Source organism: Dreissena polymorpha, chromosome 7 (genome assembly GCF_020536995.1).
Source record: "Dreissena polymorpha isolate Duluth1 chromosome 7, UMN_Dpol_1.0, whole genome shotgun sequence".
NCBI lineage: Eukaryota > Metazoa > Mollusca > Bivalvia > Myida > Dreissenidae > Dreissena > Dreissena polymorpha.
Genome location: NC_068361.1, coordinates 22961104 through 22988756, shown reverse-complemented (window position 1 = coordinate 22988756; position 27653 = coordinate 22961104). Strand labels below are relative to the sequence as shown.

Below are 27653 nucleotides of genomic sequence, written 5' to 3'. Positions count from 1 at the left end.
AAAACGGGGTTTAGTGCATGTGCGTAAAGTGGCGTCACAGGTTTCCCTGTGCATTCCGCACCGGCTCAACAAGGGCGACACTTTTCGCGTAGGTAGGAATATTCGCTCAGAAAATCTGTCTCTAAACGAAATAAGCGGACTACACAGTGTAATCTGGAACAACAATTTTCTCTTATTCATTTAGCCCCGCTTTTCCTGGCGCGTGGCACAAATTTATATGTGTTTGCTCAGAACGTCCGTTAAACAGTTCATGCTATGCTATCTGAGTCGCTAAATACTTATTTGAATTAAGTTAAGACATGTCTGTTCGTTAATTTCCATATTAAAAACGGCGGTCATTCACAGTTGCGATATTTATAAGCAAACTTTAATATGGTGACAGCAAATATTGAACTGGGATTTTTGCAGTAACTGTTATAATGTACTTTGTCTACCCCCATTTCGACATAGTCAAATTATTTTTATAGACGGCACACGCAAACGCATGTTTGTCAAAGTTTTCGCTTTAAACGGTTTACATCAATTTACTGGGTTCATTATTCGTTGCATACATTATTATATCCGTTTACATCAGAGTATTTACAAGGTATATGAATCTGCAGGAGGTAATTATACAGATATGTGCAATATTTTTATTGATTTATAACTTTACCTTGATATTTTAGTTTCTGTTGATTTGTTTTTACAACAAAACAATAGTGACGGTATTAGTCAATAACAAAACGTGTTACGTGTGTAACAATACGGGTTATTAATTGTATTAATATCTGCAACAGATTGTGTCGGATTTAATTGTTTGTACAAATGATGTACAATTTAATTAACTGAAGGGTGCATATTCATATAAACATGAGCCAGATTGTCCGTATAGACACGTGACGCTTAATAAGTCAAAGAAGTCTTACGATAACTTGTTTTCTTATTTAACGAGAAAAAAGTTAAAATACCAAATTTCTTTATAACTTATTACTGAATGTAATAGGTTAGAAAATAATCGTTTAAAATTCAAACAATTTATTTATTTTAATCTGAGTTTTAAATATAAATTTAAATACATTTCACTTGTCAAAGGGAAGCAACCCAAAATGTTACACCTCATGCATAATTAACTAACATTATAATTGTTTAACCATGCCTTGTGATTCACTTGCACGAAAATCTCTAAATCAACTAATTATATATTTTTTCAGAAAAATTCCTTACCATAACATCGAAAAACGATCAAATTACAATAAAATGTATAAACATTTCATCTGCATTCCAAAATTTAATCCTCGCAGAGCAGGAACCCGAAATGTAAAATCATGATTACTCGTGGGGTATAAATGTTCTATGAGTTTGTCGGTTTATCGATGAACGAATATAACACATATCTCTCGGAATGTTACCGACGCAAAGCCCTTTTTTCCAACATCAGAAACCCAAATATGAACGTGTCGACAAACAAGCAAATGAAAAAAATCCATGCGAACAAATAGAGATAATTTTACAGAAGTTAATTGACTTACACATCTGAAATGTGAAATTATCAGTAGATAAATGCGCAAACGATGGTTAGGTACTTTTTAGCTGGCTTTGTGGACCGACAATTCCCAGTTTCTCAAACCTACTTCTGAATAGTAGACGTATAGTCCCCACTTTTCAAAAAATATACATTCTCGAACATTTGACCGACCGTTCCCAGTTCACAAAATCAGTTCCTGAATAGTGGATAATACTCGATTGTTTTCGAAATTTTAACCTGAATAATGGACCGATAGTTCCCAGTTACTCAAATATAATCCTGAATATTAGATCGAAAGTTGCAAGTTCCCTAATGTTTACCTGTAATTTGGACCTATAGTACCCAGTAACCCAAATATTTACCTGACTATTGCAACGGTTATTCCCAGTTTCCCAAATATTTACCTCAATATTGGACCTATAGTTCCCAGATTCCCAAAACCTTTACTTGAATAGAGAACCTATATATATTTAGATACCCAAATCTTTCATGAATACTGATATAACTTGGTTTTCATACAATTACCCAAACATATTTGTCATGTTAATAGGTTGCCAATCAATTGGTTTACATCTTTGATATCGCTAAGTTGTCTTCGAGTGTTACATTGTCAATATATACGTTAATATCAAATACCACTTGCGTCATGTTATTATAACAATTTGCATTCTCGACGACTGGATTTAATTAGATGTTTGATTTCGGATGTAAATGGGGGTTATTGGAAATGTCAAAGAGGGAATCCAAATATAATACGCCAAACAAATGTGTGTACACTAGTCTAAAAATACCAAATCTAGTTCGAGAAAAAATACTATTTCACATATGCAAACAATTGTTTCGAATTTAATAAGTATGGATGTTATTTTACTTTAAATATCAGTGTACATATAACTGTATGTATATGTATATTTATTTGCATCTACTGTATCATAGTGAAATGGAGGTCACATGTACGATCCCCAAATTAAAACCGTTCTTAAGATCCCTCCCCCCAAGTACACAAGTACTTGTTCTTTATATCTCACCAAATACATATATTACTGACTCTACCGTGGAAACGGACACGAAAGCATGCAATAAGCCTTTGGCTTTCGATGAAATCGAACGAAAATAAATAGGTTTCAATACACTAACTAAAGAAGTAATTATTTTACAGTTCAAAATCACCAGCAACACGATGACGATACAACACAAATAGTTCATGACGAATATGGATTATACACCAACAGTAGAAGAATAATACAAAAAATGAACCTCGCCCCCCTTTGCAAAGCTTGTAAGTACATTAATATAAGCCTTTCGCACGGTCGTTACGGCCACCAAAAACCTCTTAGCGCAATGCAGCTGTCCATAACATGGGATTATCGCCATCTGTGCGTCACATCCCGACTTAATCCCTATTGATTTAACATTTGTATCACCCGCGTGTTTTGTATATTTAAAACGCGCAGATCTTTTAAGTTGTGAATAAGCACACAGCTTTCATAAATGAGTTAATTCATGAAACATTAGTCTTTTCCTTGCCAACATCTAGTGTCACGGAATGTTTCGTCCCTGCTTAGTCTGTGCTCACTCTGTCAACATCCAGTGTCACTGAATGTTTCGTCCCTGCTTAGTCTGTGCACACTCTGTCAACATCCAGTGTCACGGAATGTTTCGTCCCTGCTTAGTCTGTGCACACTCTGCCAACATCCAGTGTCACGGAATGTTTCGTCCCTGCTTAGTCTGTGCACACTCTGCCAACATCAAGTGTCACGTAATGTTTCGTCCCTGCTTAGTCTGTGCACACTCTGCCAACATCAAGTGTCACGGAATGTTTCGTCCCTGCTTAGTGTGTACACACTCTGCCAACATCAAGTGTCACGTAATGTTTCGTCCCTGCTTAGTCTGTGCACACTCTGCCAACATCAAGTGTCACGGAATGTTTCGTCACTGCTTAGTCTGTGCACACTCTGTCAACATCCAGTGTCACTGAATGTTTCGTCCCTGCTTAGTGTGTACACACTCTGTCAACATCCAGTGTCACGGAATGTTTCGTCCCTGCTTAGTGTGTACACACTCTGTCAACATCCAGTGTCACGGAATGTTTCGTCACTGCTTAGTCTGTGCACACTCTGTCAACATCCAGTGTCACTGAATGTTTCGTCCCTGCTTAGTGTGTACACACTCTGTCAACATCCAGTGTCACGGAATGTTTCGTCCCTGCTTAGTGTGTACATACTCTGTCAACATCCAGTGTCACGGAATGTTTCGTCCCTGCTTAGTGTGTACACACTCTGTCAACATCCAGTGTCACGGAATGTTTCGTCCCTGCTTAGTCTGTGCACACTCTGCCAACATCCAGTGTCACGGAATGTTTCGTCACTGCTTAGTGTGTACACACTCTGTCAACATCCAGTGTCACGGAATGTTTCGTCCCTGCTTAGTCTGTGCACACTCTGCCAACATCCAGTGTCACGGAATGTTTCGTCCCTGCTTAGTCTGTGCACACTCTGTCAACATCCAGTGTCACGGAATGTTTCGTCCCTGCTTAGTGTGTACACACTCTGTCAACATCCAGTGTCACGGAATGTTTCGTCCCTGCTTAGTCTGTGCACACTCTGCCAACATCCAGTGTCACGGAATGTTTCGTCCCTGCTTAGTCTGTGCACACTCTGTCAACATCCAGTGTCACGGAATGTTTCGTCCCTGCATAGTCTGTGCACACTCTGTCAACATCCAGTTTCACGGAATGTTTCGTCCCTGCTTAGTCTGTGCACACTCTGTCAACATCCAGTGTCACGGAATGTTTCGTCCCTGCTTAGTCTGTGCACACTCTGCACACTCTGGCTGGGTCTAGAATGACACTGTACGCACACTTTATGTACATGCTTGAATTTCTTGAATTTAGACTGTAAATTTGTCATAAAATCTACAGAAAGCTTAGATGCATCTCTAAATTTAATTTCGATAAAATTGACGCTATGGAGCTTACGTTTTTCTTTTCGTGTGCAATATGGGCATATGCATGTTTTGTCTGTTAGCGATTTTGTTATTGAATACAAAACATGGTTCACGTCAAATTTGATAATCATTCGATTAACAACCGCGTATGTTTGCTCTGTTTGACGAAGATGTATGGAACATAATGCTGTACTAAGGTGCTTCGTTTACTGACTGACCCGGTGCCACATTTACTTCCGTTTGAAATATCTGCAGTACCACCTAAAGGGTTTCAACAGCAGCGGCTAGAGATAATGTTTTATATTGAACAATGTTTTTCGGTAGGGGCAAAGCCATTTTCAACAAATACGTATTGTAATTAATGTTTAATGCACGTCGTTACGGTAAAGACGTCGATTTTAAACTGTATTTTATACTTCGTTTTACCTGGACTTCATGTAGGTAACATTTAAAACATTTTAACAAGTTGTCCGTCACGAAGATTTTGCACGTTTTCGTTTGTATCTGTGCCTAAGCGTGAACAAGAAATTACAATGGATTCAAAGGTCGATCTGATGTTGGGATAAACAGGTTTATTATCATTTTATGTTTTGAATCGGTGTTAACGCTGTTGCATTTCATGGCAAAACAAACATGAATCATGCCAGGCGTTGAAAAATATGAGCCCGGTTATAAGAGAATCCTTTACTGCACTTTCGTCAAGTGGCATTCTAAATACCGTTTAACATGTGCAGTCCGCACAGGATAATCAGGGACGACACTTTCAGCTTTATAGAAGGTTTTGTTTGAAAGCTATTCCTTCTAAACAAAAATCCAATCCAGGCGAAAAGTGTCGTCCAGGATAAGCCTGCGCTTACAGAACATGCTAATGTAGGGCGACACTTTACGCAAATGCATTAAGCCCCGTTTTTCCAGAACGAGGATCTAATATAGCAGTATTTGACGCATAAGCAAATGAAACTCATTTAGTCAGTTTACACGGCTTCGTAGAGTTTTTATTGCTATTTTTGCACCAACTGTGTTTAGAAACTTTACTTTAATTGACGTCAACTCAATACAGTTCGTCTACATATGACGTCACAACTTGAATATTATGTAAAGGAACTCGAAAAAGGTAACGCATTCTTGAAAAAAAACGACTATGTTGTTATTCTATTTAAAGAATTTTTTCTCAATTGCTGGAAAGTGAGTGGCATTAAACAAATAATATAAGCAATAAAGGGTTTCAAAGGGCGAAAAATACCTGGCTCGGCATGGACGTCGCCTTCTTGACTATCACGTGATTACACCCTCTGTGAAACTTACAGTAACAAGTAGTTTGTATCAGACCTTTAATCAAGACGATCGCAATCTGGATCAGCAGACGATTTATTGCATTTATTGCAAGCATGTTTTCTGAGGACAATGGCAAAATGGTAAAATAAATCGATACACAATTTAACATATATTGTGAGTATAACTCAAATTCGTCCATTTACTTTGTTTCTTTTTATACCCACACAAAGCACAGAAGATAAAAGCTTGAAAATTGCATATAACATTTCTCGCGTGATAATCCATCATTTTGCATATAACATTTCTCGCGTGATAATCCATCATTTACATGCTTGCCAAGAGAAACAATATGTGCAATAAAATAAAGGTCATAATTGCAATATGACTTGTCAAGTTTGTGAGCCGCGCTCTGTGAAAACCGGACTCAATACATGTTTGTATGTAAAGTTTCGTCCAAGATTTTCTTGTGCAGTCCGCGCAGTCTTATTAGGGGCGACACTTTCACCGCAACTAGACTTTCGCTTGAAGGAGCGTTCATCAAAACAAAATTTCATAAAAGCGGATAGTGTTGTCAGTGCCTATTGAACAGGCTAGTCTCGGACTACACTTTAAATACATTCATAAAGACAGGTTTGCCTATAATGAGTCTCATTTGTGTTTAAGTTGTACACAATTTCACAAAGGATACCATTACCCCGTTAACTTGTCTTTTTACTAAACACAACACGTTTATAATAACCGAGAATGCTTAATATTTATTATTTTGTTTTTTACATCCATTGCTCTCAAACGTGTTTAACGTACCATAATTATGTGTGTGCGAAGATATCTAACATGACGTAATCAACCGGTTATATATTTATATGTATTTTGTTATATGTGGAATGATGGGCATATTGCCTTTTTCCCTGAATAAAGAATATACATATTTATGCGTGGTTTATCAATGATGTTTCTAGTGTTGCATGTCGGGCATACCTTCCCATTGTATTGAATTGTGAAAGCCATGACGTGTCTGCCAAACATCAAAGCACACAAACGTTCTGTAAGAAAGGATTACATGGTTTTTTATTTCTGTAAATTTATATGAAAAAGTATTAAGTGGGGCTGGGCCGATAAAGTAGAATAGTACCAGATGTCTGAGCGCATTATTTTATGGTCACTCGTGCGCAAATATATTCCTTCTACCTGTTCTTAATAAAGTTTGGAATGTTTGATGTCAATTTTAATCATGACCATGCGACTCTCCCATATACAACCATACATCAATTGAAATATAAGTAAAAACTTTTTTTTTAAATAAGCTTTGACAAGAGTAGCTTTTTACCTGAAAAAATCCCCCTAAGCTATTACACACCTCATGCATAATTAACTAACATTATAATTGTTTAACCATGCCATGTGATTCACTTGCACGAAAATCTCTAAATCAACTAATCATATATTTTTTCAGAGAAATTCCTTACAAAATTTAATCCTCGCAGAGCAGGAACCCGAAATGTAAAATCATGATTACTCGTGGGTATAAATGTTCTATGAGTTTGTCGGTTTATCGATGAACGAATATAACACATATCTCTCGGAATGTTACCGACGCAAAGCCCTTTTTTCCAACATAAGAAACCCAAATATGAACGTGTCGACAAACAAGCAAATGAAAAAAAATCCATGCGAACAAATAGAGATAATTTTACAGAAGTTAATTGACTTACACATCTGAAATGTGAAATTATCAGTAGATAAATGCGCAAACGATGGTTAGGTACTTTTTAGCTGGCTTTGTGGACCGACAATTCCCAGTTTTTCAAACCTACTTCTGAATAGTAGACGTATAGTCCCCACTTTTCAAAAAATATATATTCTCGAACATTTGACCGACCGTTCCCAGTTCACAAAATCAGTTCCTGAATAGTGGATAATACTCGATTGTTTTCGAAATTTTAACCTGAATAATGGACCGATAGTTCCCAGTTACTCAAATATAATCCTGAATATTAGATCGAAAGTTGCAAGTTCCCTAATGTTTACCTGTAATTTGGACCTATAGTACCCAGTAACCCAAAGATTTACCTGACTATTGCAACGGTTATTCCCAGTTTCCCAAATATTTACCTCAATATTGGACCTATAGTTCCCAGATTCCCAAAACCTTTACGTGAATAGAGAACCTATATATATTTAGATACCCAAATCTTTCATGAATACTGATATAACTTGGTTTTCATACAATTACCCAAACATATTTGTCATGTTAATAGGTTGCCAATCAATTGGTTTACATCTTTGATATCGCTAAGTTGTCTTCGAGTGTTACATTGTCAATATATACGTTAATATCAAATACCACTTGCGTCATGTTATTATAACAATTTGCATTCTCGACGACTGGATTTAATTAGATGTTTGATTTCGGATGTAAATGGGGGTTATTGGAAATGTCAAAGAGGGAATCCAAATATAATACGCCAAACAAATGTGTGTACACTAGTCTAAAAATACCAAATCTAGTTCGAGAAAAAATACTATTTCACATATGCAAACAATTGTTTCGAATTTAATTAGTATGGAGGTTATTTTACTTTAAATATCAGTGTACAAATAACTGTATGTATATGTATATTTATTTGCATCTACTGTATCATAGTGACATGGAGGTCACATGTACGATCCCGAAATTAAAACCGTTCTTAAGATCCCTCCCCCCCAAGTACACAAGTACTTGTTCTTTATATCTCACCAAATACATATATTACTGACTCTACCGTGGAAACGGACACGAAAGCATGCAATAAGCCTTTGGCTTTCGATGAAATCGAACGAAAATAAATAGGTTTCAATGAACTAACTAAAGAAGTAATTATTTTACAGTTCAAAATCACCAGCAACACGATGACGATACAACACAAATAGTTCATGACGAATATGGATTATACACCAACAGTAGAAGAATAATACAAAAAAATACATTAATATAAGCCTTTCGCACGGTCGTTACGGCCACCAAAAACCTCTTAGCGCAATGCAGCTGTCCATAACATGGGATTATCGCCATCTGTGCGTCACATCCCGACTTAATCCCTATTGATTTAACATTTGTATCACCCGCGTGTTTTGTATATTTAAAACGCGCAGATCTTTTAAGTTGTGAATAAACACACAGCTTTCATAAATGAGTTAATTCATGAAACATTAGTCTTTTCCTTGCCAACATCTAGTGTCACGGAATGTTTCGTCCCTGCTTAGTCTGTGCTCACTCTTTCAACATCCAGTGTCACTGAATGTTTCGTCCCTGCTTAGTCTGTGCACACTCTGTCAACATCCAGTGTCACGGAATGTTTCGTCCCTGCTTAGTCTGTGCATACTCTGCCAACATCCAGTGTCACGGAATGTTTCGTCCCTGCTTAGTCTGTGCACACTCTGCCAACATCCAGTGGCACGGAATGTTTCGTCCCTGCTTAGTCTGTTCACACGCTGCAGACTCTGGCTGGGTCTAGAATGACACTTTACGCACACTGTATGCACATGCTTGAATTTCTTGAATTTAGACTGTAAATATGTCATAAAATCTACAGAAAGCTTAGATGCATCTCTAAATTTAATTTCGATAAAATTGACGCTATGGAGCTTACGTTTTTCTTTTCGTGTGCAATATGGGCATATGCATGTTTTGTCTGTTAGCGATTTTTTTATTGAATACAAAACATGGTTCACGTCAAATTTGATAATCATTCGATTAACAACCGCATATGTTTGCTCTGTTTTACGAAGATGTAGGGAACACAATGTTGTACTAAGGTGCTTCGTTTACTGACTATCTCGGTGCCACATTTACTTCCGTTTGAAATATCTGCAGTACCACCTAAAGGGTTTCAACATCAGCGGCTAGAGATAATGTTTTATATTGAACAATGTTTTTCGGTAGGGGCAAAGCCATTTTCAACAAATACGTATTGTAATTAATGTTTAATGCACGTCGTTACGGTAAAGACGTCGATTTTAAACTGTATTTTATACTTCGTTTTACCTGGACTTCATTTTAACAAGTTGTCCGTCACGAAGATTTTGCACGTTTTCGTTTGTATCTGTGCCTAAGCGTGAACAAGAAATTACAATGGATTCAAAGGTCGATCTGATGTTGGGATAAACAGGTTTATTATCATTTTATGTTTTGAATCGGTGTTAACGCTGTTGCATTTCATGGCAAAACAAACATGAATCATGCCAGGCGTTGAAAAATATGAGCCCGGTTATAAGAGAATCCTTTACTGCACTTTCGTCAAGTGGCATTCCAAATACCGTTTAACATGTGCAGTCCGCACGGGATAATCAGGGACGACACTTTCAGCTTTATAGAAGGTTTTGTTTGAAAGCTATTCCTTCTAAACAAAAATCCAATCCAGGCGAAACGTGTCGTCCAGGATAAGCCTGCGCTTACAGAACATGCTAATGTAGGGCGACACTTTACGCAAATGCATTAAGCCCCGTTTTTCCAGAACGAGGATTTAATATAGCAGTATTTGACGCATAAGCAAATGAAACTCGTTTAGTCAGTTTACACGGCTTCGTAAAGTTTTTATTGCTATTTTTGCACCAACTGTGTTCAGAAACTTTACTTTAATTGACGTCAACTCAATACAGTTCGTCTACATATGACGTCACAACTGGAATATTATGTAAAGGAACTCGAAAAAGGTAACGCATTCTTGAAAAAAACGACTATGTTGTTATTCTATTTAAAGATTTTTTTCTCAATGGCTGGAAAGTGAGTGGCATTAAACAAATAATATAAGCAATAAAGGGCTTCAAAGGGCGAAAAATACCTGGCTCGGCATGGACGTCGCCTTCTTGACTATCACGTGATTACACCCTCTGTGAAACTTACAGAAACAAGTAGTTTGTATCAGACCTTTAATCAAGACGATCGCAATCTGGATCAGCAGACGATTTATTGCATTTATTGCAAGTATGTTTTCTGAGGACAATGGCAAAATGGTAAAATAAATCGATACAAATTTTAACATATATTGTGAGTATAACTCAAATTCGTCCATTTACTTTGTCTCTTTTTATACCCACACAAAGCACAGAAGATAAAAGCTTGAAAATTGCATATAACATTTCTCGCGTGATAATCCATCATTTTGCATATAACATTTCTCGCGTGATAATCCATCATTTACATGCTTGCCAAGAGAAACAATATGTGCAATAAAATAAAGGTCATAATTGCAATATGCCTTGTCAAGTTTGTGAGCCGCGCTCTGGGAAAACCGGACTTAATACATGTTTGTATGTAAAGTTTCGTCCAAGATTTTCTTGTGCAGTCCGCGCAGTCTAATTAGGGGCGACACTTTCACCGCAACTAGACTTTCGCTTGAAGGAGCGTTCCTCAAAACAAAATTTCATAAAAGCGGATAGTGTTGTCAGTGCCTATTGAACAGGCTAGTCTCGGACTACACTTTAAATACATTCATAAAGACAGGTTTGCCTATAATGAGTCCCATTTGTGTTTAAGTTGTACACAATTTCACAAAGGATACCATTACCCCGTTAACTTGTCTTTTTACTAAACACAACACGTTTATAATAACCGAGAATGATTAATATATATTATTTTGTTTTTTACATCCATTGCTCCCAAACGTGTTTAACGTACCATAATTATGTGTGTGCGAAGATATCTAACATGACGTAATCAACCGGTTATATATTTATATGTATTTTGTTATATGTGGAATGATGGGCATATTGCCTTTTTCCCTGAATAAAGAATATACATATTTATGCGTGGTTTATCAATGATGTTTCTAGTGTTGCATGTCGGGCATACCTTCCCATTGTATTGAATTGTGAAAGCCATGACATGTCTGCCAAACATCAAAGCACACAAACGTCCTGTAAGAAAGGATTACATGTTTTTTTTATTTCTGTAAATTTATATGAAAAAGTATTAAGTGGGGCTGGGCCGATAAAGTAGAATAGTACCAGATGTCTGAGCGCATTATTTTATGGTCACTCGTGCGCAAATATATTCCTTCTATCTGTTCTTAATAAAGTTTGGAATGTTTGATGTCAATTTTAATCATGACCATGCGACTCTCCCATATACAACCATACATCAATTGAAATATAAGTAAAAACTTTTTTTTTAAATAAGCTTTGACAAGAGTAGCTTTTTGCCTGAAAAAAAACACTAAACTATTACACACCAGCGTTTAATTTAGGCATGGATGCGACCATAAACAGCATACACATAACCACAAAGATATAAGGCTATAATTCATTTTGATAATTCAATGCAAAGAAAGACGTTTTTCTCTGATTGCATACATATATATATATATATATAATAAAGGAACACGATTGAGTACATACTCCATAGACATTATAAAACAGAGTTTAAACGATATATATATATATATATATCGTTTAAACTCTGTTTTATAATGTCTATGGAGTATGTACTCAATCGTGTTCCTTTATTATTAAACATACATGCGGTGATTATAAGTTCACATCCCGCCAGTAAGGTAACGTTAGGTGAACGAACGCTTCAATAAAGGTTCGAATAACAATAACAACAATCCGTTTTAATTTTCCCGCGATCTTTCGTTGAAATCTTACTATTCTCACATAACAATTGCAACCTTTTGAAACAGGTTTTACTTGGATTGAAGCTGATTGTTATCAATCAACGGAAGTCTGTGGTCGTTTGAGTTCTTTTAAAAGTTGTGTATAGTCTTATGTGAAGTTTGTTTAAGCCATGACGTATACATAACACATTGCAAACCATCGTGAAGCGCTTGTAGTCGAACCAGTATCACATAAGTCCATTGCAGTTACCTTGGTGGTCTGTATTTTTCAGTAATTTATAACTAATTGGCTCCATTTTTAAGCAAAAGTTAAGGCTCTTAAAACTAATCGAGACGCGCTCTAGGAAAACGGATGTAAATGCATGTGCGTAAATTGTCGTACCTGATTAGCATGTGAAGTCCTCACAGGCTTATCATGGCCCGCTATTTCGGCCAAAACTGAACTGGATTTTCGTTTAAAAGACACTTCCTTTAAACGACAAAAAACATAAAAGCGGAAAGTGTCGTGCCTGATAAGGCTGTGCGGACTAGGACTACAACCTAAAACATGTCCACAACTCGACGCACATTTTAATATTCTGAAATAAAAAATACGAACAAAAATTATTTTCCTTCGACGTTGTTATTCGTTATAGTGAGTGGTAGCTAAAATATGTACTGCCTTAAGCGATCGTGTTGTCGAACGGTCGACAAGACGCTACTTGTATATGTATGACGTCTTACTCGCAATCCTTAGGTAAAAAATGTTGCTCTGCCCGAGGTATTTTAGTGGTAACGTTTATTTTGGGTTCATGTCAGATCTGATGAAATGAGACTGGCTTGACAATAATTTATTTTGTCCGCGGATTATATATCATAGTGCTTGCAGATGGAGGAATATGCTTACGCACCCATATACAGATGGCAATAACGTACGGACGTCACGTTACATATGTATACAATGGATTGTTAATGCAGTCGATTCCAAATTTATCGGCATGAACAAGTATAATTTAGAAACTCAATAAAACAAATTAATGAGACAATTACACAAATTTCAGACTCGCTGCGTTTTTCATGTCACGTAGATTTTTTACCGTCATACGAACATTACTAACTTTGAATATTTTAAAATGGATAATCACATTCCGCCAAATGATATTTGGCTGTTTATCGGTGACGAAAATATATAATTGGTAATATTTGCAAATAAGGATACGTTTTGCCTTCCGGTTATGTACAAAAGTCTTATCATTTTCGCACATGAACAAGCAATCGCGATAAAATTTTATGCAATCGTTCGAATTTTGATTAGCTCATACTATAAAAACACCATGTTCAAAATACATTGTTTATCAAATTGAATATACATATTTGATTATCAGGACGCAAAAAACAACATGTTTTTAAAGCCAATGAGCAAGTGTTCTGTGTTGTTTATAACGTTAACGTTCTTCGGAGGTAAGGTTTTATTGTAATTTCCAAAGATGCCATGTTCACGTTGAAACAGTGTATGCAGACCTTTCAAATATACCGATGGGTCGAGAATATAGATACGATTTTTGTGAACTCGGAGAAAAGTTTTTTGTTTACTCATTATGCAGGCTTTTATTTTTATTGACATTGGCATCTATTTTTAAAACAATTAAGTAGACAATATTAAAATTGTGTCAATGATAAAAATATTAAGTATGCACTATGCCATCATCAAACATATATAACGTACACAAAACTGTTTTGGCTGTAGATAGGGACCTTATAACAGACTGATAATTTAATTTATAGAGTTGCATTGAAGCGTAGCGTAATTGTAAGCTTGTAGTTATGTTTAATCCATGAAGAGTTTTACCATTTTATTTGTTTAATTGCTGAAAAATTATTTTGCAATTTGTCAAAGTTATTGTCAAATCTATATTAAATCATTCAAATAAGTAAATAACAAGTTAAAGAACTTAAAGCACACAATAAACGACTAACACTTTTGTTCCAAAACTAAAATACAAAGGATACATTAAAATACATTTAAGATTAAACAAATGTCTTTAAAAATGAATTACCACATGCGATGACTTTATTCGATTGCCTAGAGTTTTGAAGTCAACAGCATTTGCCTGATATTTCCTATGCGTGTAATGAAATTGAGCTGCGTTCTGAGAAAACGGGGCTAAATGCATTTGCGTAAAGAGTCGTCCAAGATTAGCTTGTGTTGTTCGCACAGGTTAAACAGGGAGGAAATTATTTGTTTGCACGTAGTTTTCGTATAAAGGATGTCTCTTCTAAACACAAACCCAGTCGTGGTGTTAAGAGTCGTGTCTGATGAGACTGTGCGGACTACACAGGCTGATCTTGGATGAAACATTTCGCACGTGCATTAAGCCTAGCTGTCACGAAACGAGGCTCAATTATTGTTTCAATTTAAGGTCACGTTTCTGCGGATAAAGACTCTGAAGACAGCGTGAAATCTTTCCTGAAGTCACTGATAAGGTATAGTTTATTCATTGTCACACTTGTCTTTAATAATCAACATTTGTTAATAGTCAAATAGCGTAATATTTCTGTATTCATTGTAATAATATAAGATATTGTACCGCAATTTTCTCTCATAAATCGTATGGAGATTTAAAGTCATGCAATTAGTCAATATGAGTAAAATCGTATAATTAATATAAATAAAGTATATGTAAGACTGTTTTATGCCAAGATGGTCATCAAATGGAAAAAACAGAAACAAACGAAGGAATTTTCTCACATTTTCAAAATTTATATACATTTTTTATTTAATCATTACAATTCGTTTTCGTCGTTAAAAATTGGTTATGTTCTGCCTTATTTGACAAAAATGTGCGATTTCGCCAAGACAAGTTTCAAATTTGATACATATTATAAAAACGATTTGTTTGATTTCGCGGCGTATGAAATATGAGTTTAAACTATAACACAAAACAATATTTAAAATTGAATATATGCATACAGATCGTAGTGGGGTAGTGGATATTGTGTAGGCGATCGGAAGATCACGGGTTCAAGCCCCACTGTGGGATCGTTCTTTAGATTCCCCATAGACACAAAATACTGGTTCTGCTCCCAGGAAGCGGACGTGAAAGCCTTTATGCCTTATGCCTTCTATTCAATCGAGTTAAAATAAATATGTTTATACTAATATATGCATACACACGTTCAAAGCATTTTGTCTATTTCTTTCAAAAACACACTCCAAGAATTAGGAACAGAACCATCTCAACATGGAAATATGTATTTCAGTTGGCTGCGAGACGGAAGTTCATTTTTTGCTGACGGTATGACTAGAGCCTTCTCCGGCGCCATTTCCGGCGGTGGCAGTGGACCGGATACGATTGCTCTCGATGCAGCGATAATAATAATTGAGAATATCCTGGCCACTAGCAACACCAATAGTAAGCTCGTGGAAACCCTCGAGAAGTTGATCGACCTCCGAGACGTCGTGAATAATAGAAAGCAGCGCAACGGAAGTCGGGCGAACGCGGACCTGAATTCAGAACGTGTCGGCATGGAAAATGAACGGTCACTAGCACAAGGCCAAGACTCGGAACCGGCTGTTACTGAGCGCGACTTCCATAACAAGAACTGCTTAAAGCTTGGGCATCTCTGCGGCTTTTACCGAGACTCCTGCTGCGCGCGCGATACTGAATACGACTCAAACGCGCCGCTCTACTGCATCAGGCTTTCCGGCGGCGGAAATTTCCTCCTGATTTGACCGTTACGGGTACTGCGTGCCAAGCTACGACTCCTACAAGTGCGAAGATATGCAGATGATATACAAACTTGAACATCGTTAATCGGCCGTTGCACCGAAAATGCCGCAATTTACGTGTAGGCGCCTGCTAGCGCGGTTTGTTGTGTCTTTATCATAAGCTCGTTTGACAACACTTTAAACGATGTTCTTCACGCGCGTTCGTTTTTTCTGGGTTATTTCAGGAAGAAAACTGTATATGATTTGTGTTCACTTAGTATTAAATGTAGAACGCTCATTATGATTTTGTTGGTTGAATTATTATTAACTGAGTGCCTTAGTATTTATCTAACTACACATACGCAGGATACATAGGTTCTGTACAGTCGTCATTATTATGTGAAATGAATAGTTCTGTCCAGTCGACATTATTCTGTGACATGAATAGTGTCTGCACAATCGTCATTATTCGTTTGACATCGTGATTACTCTTATGACATCGTGATTATTCGTGTGACATCGTGATTATTCGTGTGACATCGTGATTATTCGTGTGACATCGTGATTATTCGTGCGACATCGTGATTACTCAAGCGATATAGTGATAATTCTGTGGCATGAATTTTCATTAATTTCGTGGGTTAATTCTTAAATTTAAAATCACAACGAAAAATTTGCTCGTTGGTGAAAGGAACAAATGTTCTTTGGATATTTCTAAAGTGTTGCTTTACCACTGACGTTAACGATTTGACCAGCGACTAAAGCATAGTTTAAGGTGTGCCTACCAGTCAGCGTTTTGACCAGTTTGAACGGCGACTAAAGCAACGTTCAAGGTGTGTCCACCAGACAACAGAAGGCAATTTGTATTTAAGCGCAGGTCCCTGTCTAATGAAACGTCTTACAACAAGAACAAGTTACGACCACATTTTAAAGAATCAACAAATGAGCCGCGCTCTGAGAAAACAAGGCTTAATGCATGTGCATAAAGTGCCAACTCCGATAAGCAAATAGTCCGCACTGGCTCATCCTGAACGACAGCCTAGACTATATTTTCTTTAAGTAATGACTTCCTTTAATCGAAAAATTCCATAAAAGCGGAAAGTGTCATTCCTGATTAGCCTGTGCCAATTAAAGAGGCTTGTATGGGACGACATTTTACGCACATGCATTAAGCCACAATTTTGCAGAGCGGGGCTAAAATACAGATGTGTCATCAATATGTTCTCAAAACGAAGGACATTGTTAAAAATTTCCAAGAAAATGAAAACTAATAGACTTATCTGGACCGGAGCAGAGAATGTATGATTCTCCTTAAATGTATCATAAAGAAAATTTGTCTCGACGTAAATGTGCCATATAATTAATGTGTGACAGTGTCGTAAAGTAAATGTATCGTTAGATAATGTGTCGTTTGGTAAACGAATCGTAAAGTCAATGTGTTGAAAAGTAAAATTAGTTTTTTTTTAATTGTCAAGTAAATTTGTCATACACTGTGTTGGGCATAAGGGCTCTAGAAAAAAACAAGTGTGTAATATTTTGAATGAAACATATAACCGTATGACACTAGATGTATCACGTTGTCAGCACAACTCGTGATAACACGTGGTGACGTCACTGAGCACTGGTTCGAACAATTCAACGATGTAATCATTTACATATGGTCAAATTCTAACGGAGTTGTGGGGTCAGTTACATTATTAACATTTAAAGTTGAATATTCAGAAATTGCTATAATGTTCAATTTAATTTGGAATTGACCATCTCTATGTTCATCATTCTTTACGAAGCAATATTTGATAAAGACATAATAACCAGTTGCAACATGTATACATTTAAATGTTGGATGTTTTTTAGGGTGGTGGGTGTGGAGGATCGAAGTCTTTCATTTATTATTGACTCTAAGATTGTATTGGTGGACACGGGCCCTTACAAAGTGTCTGGGGTTGAAAATATCCCTTATTTAATGTACAAATATTGAACCAAAGACTAATTCACATTAATATGCATGTAATATGCTGAGGCTCGAATGCTCGAAAGCTTTGGATAAATACATCGGAGCCTCGCTCTGGGAAAACCGGGCCTTATGCGTGTAAAGTGTTTTCCAGATAAGCCTTAACCGTCCTCACAGGCTAACCAGGGACGACAATTTCCGTTTAATCTGGATTCTCTCTTAGCAGAGGCTTCTTTAAATGCTTATCTGGGGCGAAACTTTACGCTCATGCATTAAACCCTGTTTCCCAAAGCGAGGCTCATGTACAATATACGCGTTGATCAGACCCTGCATGTACAAAACGATGGACATATTTGGAAATTCACGAGCAAAGATACACAACATGGCCTCGCACAATACAATTGTCACAGTCTAATTTAATGTATAGGGGGGCGTTAATATAACTGCCGTAAGGGTGTCATGGCATATAATAAACACCTTTTGTTTAAAAAAAGCCGGACGAGTACTTTTTTAATTATTATTTATAGTGAGAAATCCAACACACGATGTATACGGCGAATTTAAGTATTGCCGAACATTTTATATATTAAATAATCCACCATATCATTTTAATGGCAGATAAATGCATTTCTACATCGTGTATGTACTGATATATAAAATGACTATTAAGTTTGTGGTGCTTGAACCTTGTACATAGTGGAAAATTATATTTTATGGCGTATTTAATATTTCCGAATTGTATATGTATAAAAAAAAAAAACACATACGTTTCAAGGCGGATTAATAGTAAAATACATTTCCGAACTTTTTATAAAGAGGATATCGAGAATCAGCTCTCCGAGGACGAGGCAACAATCCACTAAATTCAACACAACGATCAGCATCAGCGCGTGCTTACTGTGCAGGATTAACTCCCTGTCATGTTGCAGTCTGTAAAAAAAAGGAATACTGTTCATTTTTGCAGTTTTCTTTGAAAAGGGGGTTTAATGCATGTTCGTACAATGTCAGTGTACAGGCTAATCATGGACGACACTTTCCGCTATATTGATTTTATGCTTAAAGAAAGTATGTTCTTAGTAAAAATTTAATTAAGCCGTAAAGTGTCCTCCCTGATTATCCTTTGCTGACTGCACAGACTTATCTGGGACGACACTTTACGCACATGCATTAAACCCCCTTTTCACAAATTGCGGATCATTTTAAATCCTCGGCATGAACATTTCGTGTGATTTTTTTCATCAAAAGAGACATTTATCGTGGACACGGAAATCCTTTGATATATGATTTTGAAAAAAAGAATCTTCGACATTCATTTTCCGAGGTGTTTTTATTAAATTTGTGGAACGGCCAATCCCCGATATCAACGAAAATAAATTTTAATAATTTTAGAGTAGTACCTTCTTTGTTATTTCTTTTTACAGTGAAGTGCACTGCTGAGAGTTTTGTGTTTATTTACAAATTTGTGTTGCGTGAATAATTTTGAGTAAAGCGTGCTTTCGTGAAAGCTATTTAAACAACCACCATTACTTATTAGGGAAGTGCCCAGTTACGTACCGAGCCATATTTTTTTTCTTTCAAGTGTCCAGTCACGTTCCTCACCATATTATTCTCTTTAATGCCCAATTACGTACCTCGCCATAATATTCTCTTCAGTGCCCAGTTACGAACCATCCCATAATACTATCTTATGTGCTCAATTACGTTTCTCATAATCTTAGCAACCCAAGAGCCCAATAGCGTATTATAAAATCGTCTTATCCCAAGTGCCAAGTAACGCGTGTAAGAGTTGTACTATCCCAATTGCCTAGTAAAGTAGCTCACAATGTTAGTATCCCAAGTAACAAGTAATGTATCTCAGAATGTTATTATTCCCAAGTGCCCAATTAAGTATCTCGCCCTGACGTAATGTATATGGTGTCCGCCTAGAGACCGAGAGGTCAAGGGCTCGATCACGATTGTGCGAGCGTTCTTCTTATATATCCTTCGTATATCCTTCTCTAAGCCGTGCTCGGTGCGCTCGAGCTGGGAACCGTAAAATGTCAGAGTGAATCCTAACTGCCTCGACAGAAGACTCTGCAAGTATAGGTCAGACGGTATATATATCATCACGGGAAGTCAGTAAATGAAAGAGTGTCCTTGTAATTGTTTTTGGCAATGTACCAGTAATTTAGCCCCTGCAAACAATGGGCAAGATTTATTTTTAAAAATCATAAAAGCGGAAAGTGTGGTCCTGATTAGCATATGCTGACTACACAGGCTACTATGTGACGACACTTTACCCAAATGCATTGAGCTCAGTTTTACCAGAAACAGGCTCTACTGAAAATGAGGTTTGTTTTTTGCCTGGGGCGCAGCCCCAATGCCATAGTAATGATATCAATATCTGAACCTATCCGAATTGGCTGGCTGCCAAAAACCAAATTCCCAAAAGTCCGATTTACCACTTTATTCATGCGCACTAAAAGAAGTTCTTCGCAGATCGCAATAACCAGCTTTAGATGCAAATAAATCTAAAATAAATAGGTTTCAAAAAACGCACCTCGCAATCTTATTCTTCGGTGGTGGGACGAAGCTTTCCCTTCGTATTTCCTTCTCTAAGCCGTGCTCGGTGCGCTCGAGCTGGGAACCGTAAAATGTCAGAGTGAATCCTAACTGCCTCGACAGAAGACTCTGCAAGTATAGGTCAGACGGTATAGTTCAGAGAAAGCCCTAACTGCCGGGACACTTCAAGTTTAGGTGAGATATCATCACGGGCAATAAAGTGCGCAATAAAAGTAGTTCTTCGCAGATCGCAATAACCCGCTTTGTAAATACAAAACATCACTATATAACATGACAGTGTCATAAAAAATGTAAAAACAAAATATTATTGAAGCAAAATTGCTAAGCATTGGCTACGACAATTTTTATTTTTTACATATTCATGCGAGAATAAGTTCCTCACTTGACGGTCTAGGCCAAAAAGATACGAGAGACAATAAGAATAAAAAATTTCTGAGACATTTTTTGAAGACCTTATATTTGGTAGTTATAAACATACTTTAAAATATTGTGATTTTATTTTGCGTTAACAAGACATTCTAGAAAAAAAATGAAATGAAAAAACAACAACAAATATTCACGATCATTATCGGAAATAGACGAAGAAACCGGATATGGTATTTCACTGCGCAGATCTAGCGCGCAAATCGAGCGCGAAAAGATTTTCTTCGTGAGACAAAGTTCACAATCTGTACACCGTTCTTTATCAGGGTAAGTGGATTTTTTTGTGTACACACATTACAAAGGAAGTATGAGTGTTTTCTTGATCTGTTAATTATGTAATAAAAAGCTAATTTAGGATATTACAAGTGATTTATTTGACGCCAACACTAACCGTTTGTTGCGGCCATGTTGTTGTTGTTGTATGTCTTCAACGCCTATATAGACGAACCTCTACCAGATCTGTAGATTTGAACAAAAGGTTATCGTTCCCACAACCAGTATCGTGTTGTCCTCCACCATCTATGTACACTGTAGAATATACAACACTAAACCGCTAGGGTCAATCCGTATAAATTAGGACAAACGGAGAAATTCGGACAAAACATCCTAAATGCATTTTACGTCACACTAAATCTAGCCCCAAGCCTTCAGTGCCTACAAATTATGTGTGTAACATATATATCGACAAGGTCAAATTAATACGGGCCGGTATGACACCCTGGCCTTTCTTTCTCGTAATATACACATTAAATTATATGTAAAAAAACAACAATCTTCCGTCGCCATCTTTCCTTATTTCAAACGAATACGTTATTAACGTTGAATTTTAAAGTAATATTTGCGTTAATTGCGATATTATCATTGTTACGATGCAGTCGACAGCAATCTACGTTATTGAATGAAAAGTTCAACATAATTAAGATGAATGATGATTTGTTTAGGAATTAGTTACGCGGGTCTTAAACTATGTTTTTTAATTGATATATTTGTTTAAAAAAATATAGAAGGACATATTTTTGGCATTAAATACAGTTTAAGTACCATTACTGTGCAGTTAAGCCGAAGTAAATTAACACGACATGTTACATGATACGGTAACGCCTCATGGATCACCAGTGTTACACAGTATGTGTTGAAAAAACCCATAACCAATCTTCTTGTATTACGTCTAACTCGAGGCTGGTGTTGACAGTCTTCGCTTTAATTTAAAACATGCCGATTAAAACCACAGTGGTAATAAGTTGACATTATAAGTACTTGTTTACTGTACTAATTATCATTTGATCGTAAACTTTTATATTTTGTTTAAGTAACCTTATTAATTTCGGAATTAGGAATCTGCGTTGCTGTCATTAAAACGTTACCTATATTTTGATCCAAGTTTATACCTGTGTTGCACCCATTATGTGAAGAACTGTGTTCATTATTTACGATATTACTGGCTTATGAGTGGTTGCCCTTCAATAATAAACGTTTTCCTCGGTTACTTCGCTCCACTTTAACCAAAAAAAATTATACAACTACTACATACTGTGAGACCATTTGCGTCATTTCTCGGTGTGTTTGTTATACTTGTCTGCGATTCATCGCGATGGAACGAGGGGGTCACTTGGGACTCTCTTGCAGGATGTGGACCCTGCTAAATATGCCAAATAACTAGTTAATTGTGATAGCAATAGTAACTAGGCCTTCGTGTAGCATGCCAATTAACGGATACAGTGTTATGATTAGCGGATTACTTACTATTTCATTGAAAATGACGTTATTGTGTTGTTTTTTTGTGTTTAATCAATTGGGTCGCGTTCTGAGAAAACTGGACTTAATGCATTTGCGTAAACTGTCGTTTAAGATAAGAATGTTAAGTCCGCTAAGGCTTATCAGGGACGACACCGCCTAAATTGGATTTTTGGTAAAAAGAGACTTCATTTAAACGAAAAATGTCATAAAAGCGGAAAATGTCGCCCCTGATTAGCCTGTGCGGACTGCACAGGCTAATCTGGGACGACACTTTACGCACATGCAGTATGCCAAGTTTTCTCAGAACACGACTCAATTTCAGAGAGTGAGTTCCTGAAGGAAGCGGACGTTCTGTTCAATCTGTGTTACGAGGAGTTTAAGAATGTGAATAAAGAGCTAGAAAAGGAGGAGGAAAAGGCCGTAACAGCCGTTGAGGCCGCAGCGTCAAAGATGAGCATCAAGCAGCTAATCGCGGACGTGAGGAAATATGTGAAAACACTATGTATGTTCTGATATTTTTAATGAAAACTTACGATAACAGAGGAGAACACGATGCAGTTTTATTGTAGAGTTATTGAGGGCTTCTGGAATAGATCAGAACGCAAGGCGATGTTTTACGTATAATACCTTAGATGAGAATCTATCCTAAATAATTTTTAGACATTTTCGCCATCCTACATTTTTTGTTTACAAAATTAACCCATTGTTTAGCAATTTTAACTATGGATATGGTTAAAAAATGCATTTTTTATTACTAAATGACGTACATATAGCAGAAAATAAAATGTATATTATTAAATTAATTTTGCAGACTGGAAATCCGACTACGCTACACCTTCAACGACAACGGCAACTCGAAAAGTGAAGTTAGGAAAAAGAACATGTTAATGATATAATCAATCTTCAACGAACATCTTGTACACAAGATGTGTGTCTGGTGTTTTTTTTATGAATATAATTGCATTTGTATACACGTTTGTGATTAATTATTTACCATTTTAATGTTTGATAACACATTGATGAACGTTTGAGAAAGTTCATAGTGTGTTGATTCACAGTGTTTCTAACAACCTGACATGGCCGATTAAAATAGTATTACATTATTCAACGAAAAAGACCTAAGTAACTTGTTCATTTATATTTCGAGAAGTTATTATGGTGGTACACAGATAGGTTTTACATTGCTTAGATCACATATAATTTTCATTAAACACTTAAAGCACGTTTGACATCAATATTTGGTTTGGAATATAAAAAATTGAGCCGAATCTAATCCTGTTTAAACAGGCTTCAGAATGTTTAAACAGTCGGGGTCATGTTTATACTTGTCTTCATATGTTTTACTCTTCCTATGGAGAATTGAATATGCTATGAAATACTGACTCGTGTTCTGAGAAAACTGTGCATAATGCATGTGCGAAAAGTGTCGTCCGAGATTAGCTTGTGCAGTCCGCACAGGCTAATCAGGGACGACACTTTCCGCCTTAATTAGATTTTTGCTAAGAAGAGACTTCATTTTAACACAAAAATGTCATAAAAACGGAAAGCCTCGTCTCTGATTAACCTGTGCGGACTGCACAGGCTAATCTGGGACGACACTTCACGCACACGCATTATGCCCAGTTTTCTCAGAACACGACTCTACTGTTCTTATGAAAAACAATCTCACACATTCATAATGTTCACAAATGTTATACTACCATTATATCAAATATGTCATAAGTATAATATTTGTGACAAAGTGCGGATTTTCATAGTCAATTTAGTATCAACACACATAAGCACTACGAATCAGCAATTATTTACAAATTTATTACAGCAAGCGTAATGGTATACTTCAATAACATGTTTGCATGTAAACATACTGAATTATCTGGATATGGTTAAGATTTACAAACATTCATATCAGTCTGATCAAGACTAAGTCAAACATGTGACATCTTAAATGTCAATAATGTTTGTCTATACATTTACCTGCTGACCTAGTTGTGCCCCCACACGACCTAAATGACAATTGGTTTAGATGATTCCAAAACGTAGACTACGTTTTATCTCCTCAGCTGTATTATTCGTACCCGTCAAACTTACTTGATTCGATAGCGATGCTGATGCTGTCTTCCTTTGTTATACGTATTGTTAACTTCTTCTGATACAAAGGACGTGTTGATATCAGCTCCCAACATGTTCCTGTATACTATTTATCGTCATCTCCAACTGATTTAAATAACGAGTTGATTTAGTCTTCAAACTAGCCCCATTATAATATATACGGTAAACACCGGCGGATTACAATACCATGTACATATCATCCCCCCTATGGTCCCTGTCTTATACGCACCGTCAACTGCGACCTAAATGAGGGCCGTTTTGTTGTCATTTCCCAACTCACCGTCAACTCAGATTGATTCAAATGCCGTGCAGATGTTATTTAACCACAATAGGGTATTTTTAAAACCTTGCTGATAATATTTCTTGAATCGTGTGTCCGCGCATCATACTATTTAAACAACAACAGTTTCTACCGCCTCCGCACATGTCTTCATTGCGTAAATACTGTGATGATTGTGTTGGCATTTTTAGAAACAAGTTGATACTTAGCTTGGCGTGATGCGCTATAACAAAGTACTGAGCTTGTGCTTTTGACGTGCGATAGTTGCGGTATAACATAGTACTGAGCTTGTGCTTTTGACGCGCGATAGTTGCGCTATAACATAGTACTGAGCTTGTGCTTTTGACGTGCGATTGTTGCGCTATAAGATAGTACTGAGCTTGTGCTTTTGACGTGCGATTGTTGCACTATAAGATAGTACTGAGCTTGTGCTTTTGACGTGCGATTGTTGCACTATAAGATAGTACTGAGCTTGTGCTTTTGACGCGCGATTGTTGCGCTATAAGATAGTACTGAGCTTGTGCTTTTGACGTGCGATTGTTGCGCTATAACATAGTACTGAGTTTGTGCTTTTGACGTGCGATTGTTGCGCTATAAGATAGTACTGAGCTTGTGCTTTTGACGTGCGATTGTTGCACTATAAGATAGTACTGAGCTTGTGCTTTTGACGCGCGATTGTTCCGCTATAACATAGTACTGAGCTAGTACTGAGCTTGTGCTTTTGACGCGCGATTGTTGCGCTATAATAAAGTACTGAGCTAGTACTGAGCTTGTGCTTTTGACGTGCGATAGTTGCGCTATAACATAGTACTTAGCTAATACTGAGCTTGTGCTTTTGACGTGCGATTGTTGCGCTATAAAATAGTACTGAGCTAGTACTGAGCTTGTGCTTTTGAAGTGCGATTGTTGCGCTATAACATAGTACTGAGCTAGTACTGAGCTTGTGCTTTTGACGTGCGATTGTTGCGCTATAACATAGTACTGAGCTTGTGCTTTTGACGCGCGATAGTTGCGCTATAACATAGTACTCAGCTTGTGCTTTTGACGTGCGATTGTTGCGCTATAACATAGTACTGAGCTTGTACTGAGCTTGTGCTTTTGACGCGCGATTGTTGCGCTATAATAAAGTACTGAGCTAGTACTGAGCTTGTGCTTTTGCCGTGCGATTGTTGCGCTATAACATAGTACTGAGCTTGTGCTTTTGACGCGCGATTGTTGCGCTATAACATAGTACTGAGCTTGTACTGAGCTTGTGCTTTTGACGCGCGATTGTTGCGGTATAACATAGTACTGAGCTTGTGCTTTTGACGCGCGATTGTTGCGCTATAACATAGTACTGAGCTTGTGCTTTTGACGTGCGATTGTTGCGCTATAACATAGTACTGAGCTAGTACTGAGCTTGTGCTTTTGACGCGCGATTGTTGCGCTATAATAAAGTACTGAGCTTGTGCTTTTGACGTGCGATTGTTGCGCTATAACATAGTACTGAGCTTGTGCTTTTGACGCGCGATTGTTGTGGTATAACATAGTACTGAGCTTGTACTTTTGACGTGCGATTGTTGCGCTATAACATAGTACTGAGCTTGTGCTTTTGACGCGCGATTGTTGCGCTATAACATAGTACTGAGCTTGTGCTTTTGACGCGCGATTGTTGCGCTATAACATAATACTGAGCTTGTGCTTTTGACGTGCGATTGTTGCGCTATAACATAGTACTGAGCTTGTGCTTTTGACGCGTGATTGTTGCGCTATAACATAGTACTGAGCTTGTGCTTTTGACGCGCGATTGTTGCGCTATAACATAGTACTGAGCTTGTGCTTTTGACGTGCGATTGTTGCGCTATAACATAGTACTGAGCTTGTGTTTTTGCCGTGCGATTGTTGCGCTATAACATAGTACTGAGCTTGTGCTTTTGACGCGCGATTGTTGCGCTATAATAAAGTACTGAGCTAGTACTGAGCTTGTGCTTTTGACGCGCGATTGTTGCGCTATGACATAGTACTGAGCTAGTACTGAGCTTGTGCTTTTGACGCGCGATTGTTTCGCTATAACATAGTACTGAGCTTGTGCTTTTGACGCGCGATAGTTGCGCTATAACATAGTACTGAGCTTGTGCTTTTGACGCGCGATTGTTGCGGTATAACATAGTACTGAGCTTGTGCTTTTGACGTGCGATTGTTGCGCTATAACATAGTACTGAGCTTGTGCTTTTGACGCGCGATTGTTGCGCTATAACATAGTACTGAGATTGTGCTTTTGACGCGCGATTGTTGCGCTATAACATAGTACTGAGCTTGTGCTTTTGACGCGCGATTGTTGCGCTATAACATAGTACTGAGCTTGTGCTTTTGCCGTGCGATTGTTGCGCTATAACATAGTACTGAGCTTGTGCTTTTGACGCGCGATTGTTTCGCTATAACATAATACTGAGCTTGTGCTTTTGACGCGCGATTGTTGCGCTATAACATAGTACTGAGCTTGTGCTTTTGACGCGCGATTGTTGCGCTATAACATAGTACTGAGCTTGTACTGAGCTTGTGCTTTTGACGCGCGATAGTTGCGCTATAACATAGTACTGAGCTTG

The 27653-nt window shown here is 37.3% G+C and overlaps 1 protein-coding gene across 1 annotated transcript; it reads left to right on the top strand.

Annotated features, from left to right (window-relative positions):
* The first annotated feature begins 2768 nt into the window (after positions 1 to 2768).
* LOC127837726 (uncharacterized) lies at positions 2769 to 16226 on the top strand. The gene is made up of 3 exons (XM_052365037.1): positions 2769 to 2783; positions 14718 to 14781; positions 15559 to 16226. The coding sequence occupies exon 3, from the start codon at positions 15596 to 15598 to the stop codon at positions 16028 to 16030; it is 435 nt and encodes a 144-aa protein (XP_052220997.1). The 5' UTR covers positions 2769 to 2783; positions 14718 to 14781; positions 15559 to 15595; the 3' UTR covers positions 16031 to 16226.
* The last annotated feature ends 11427 nt before the right edge of the window (positions 16227 to 27653 follow it).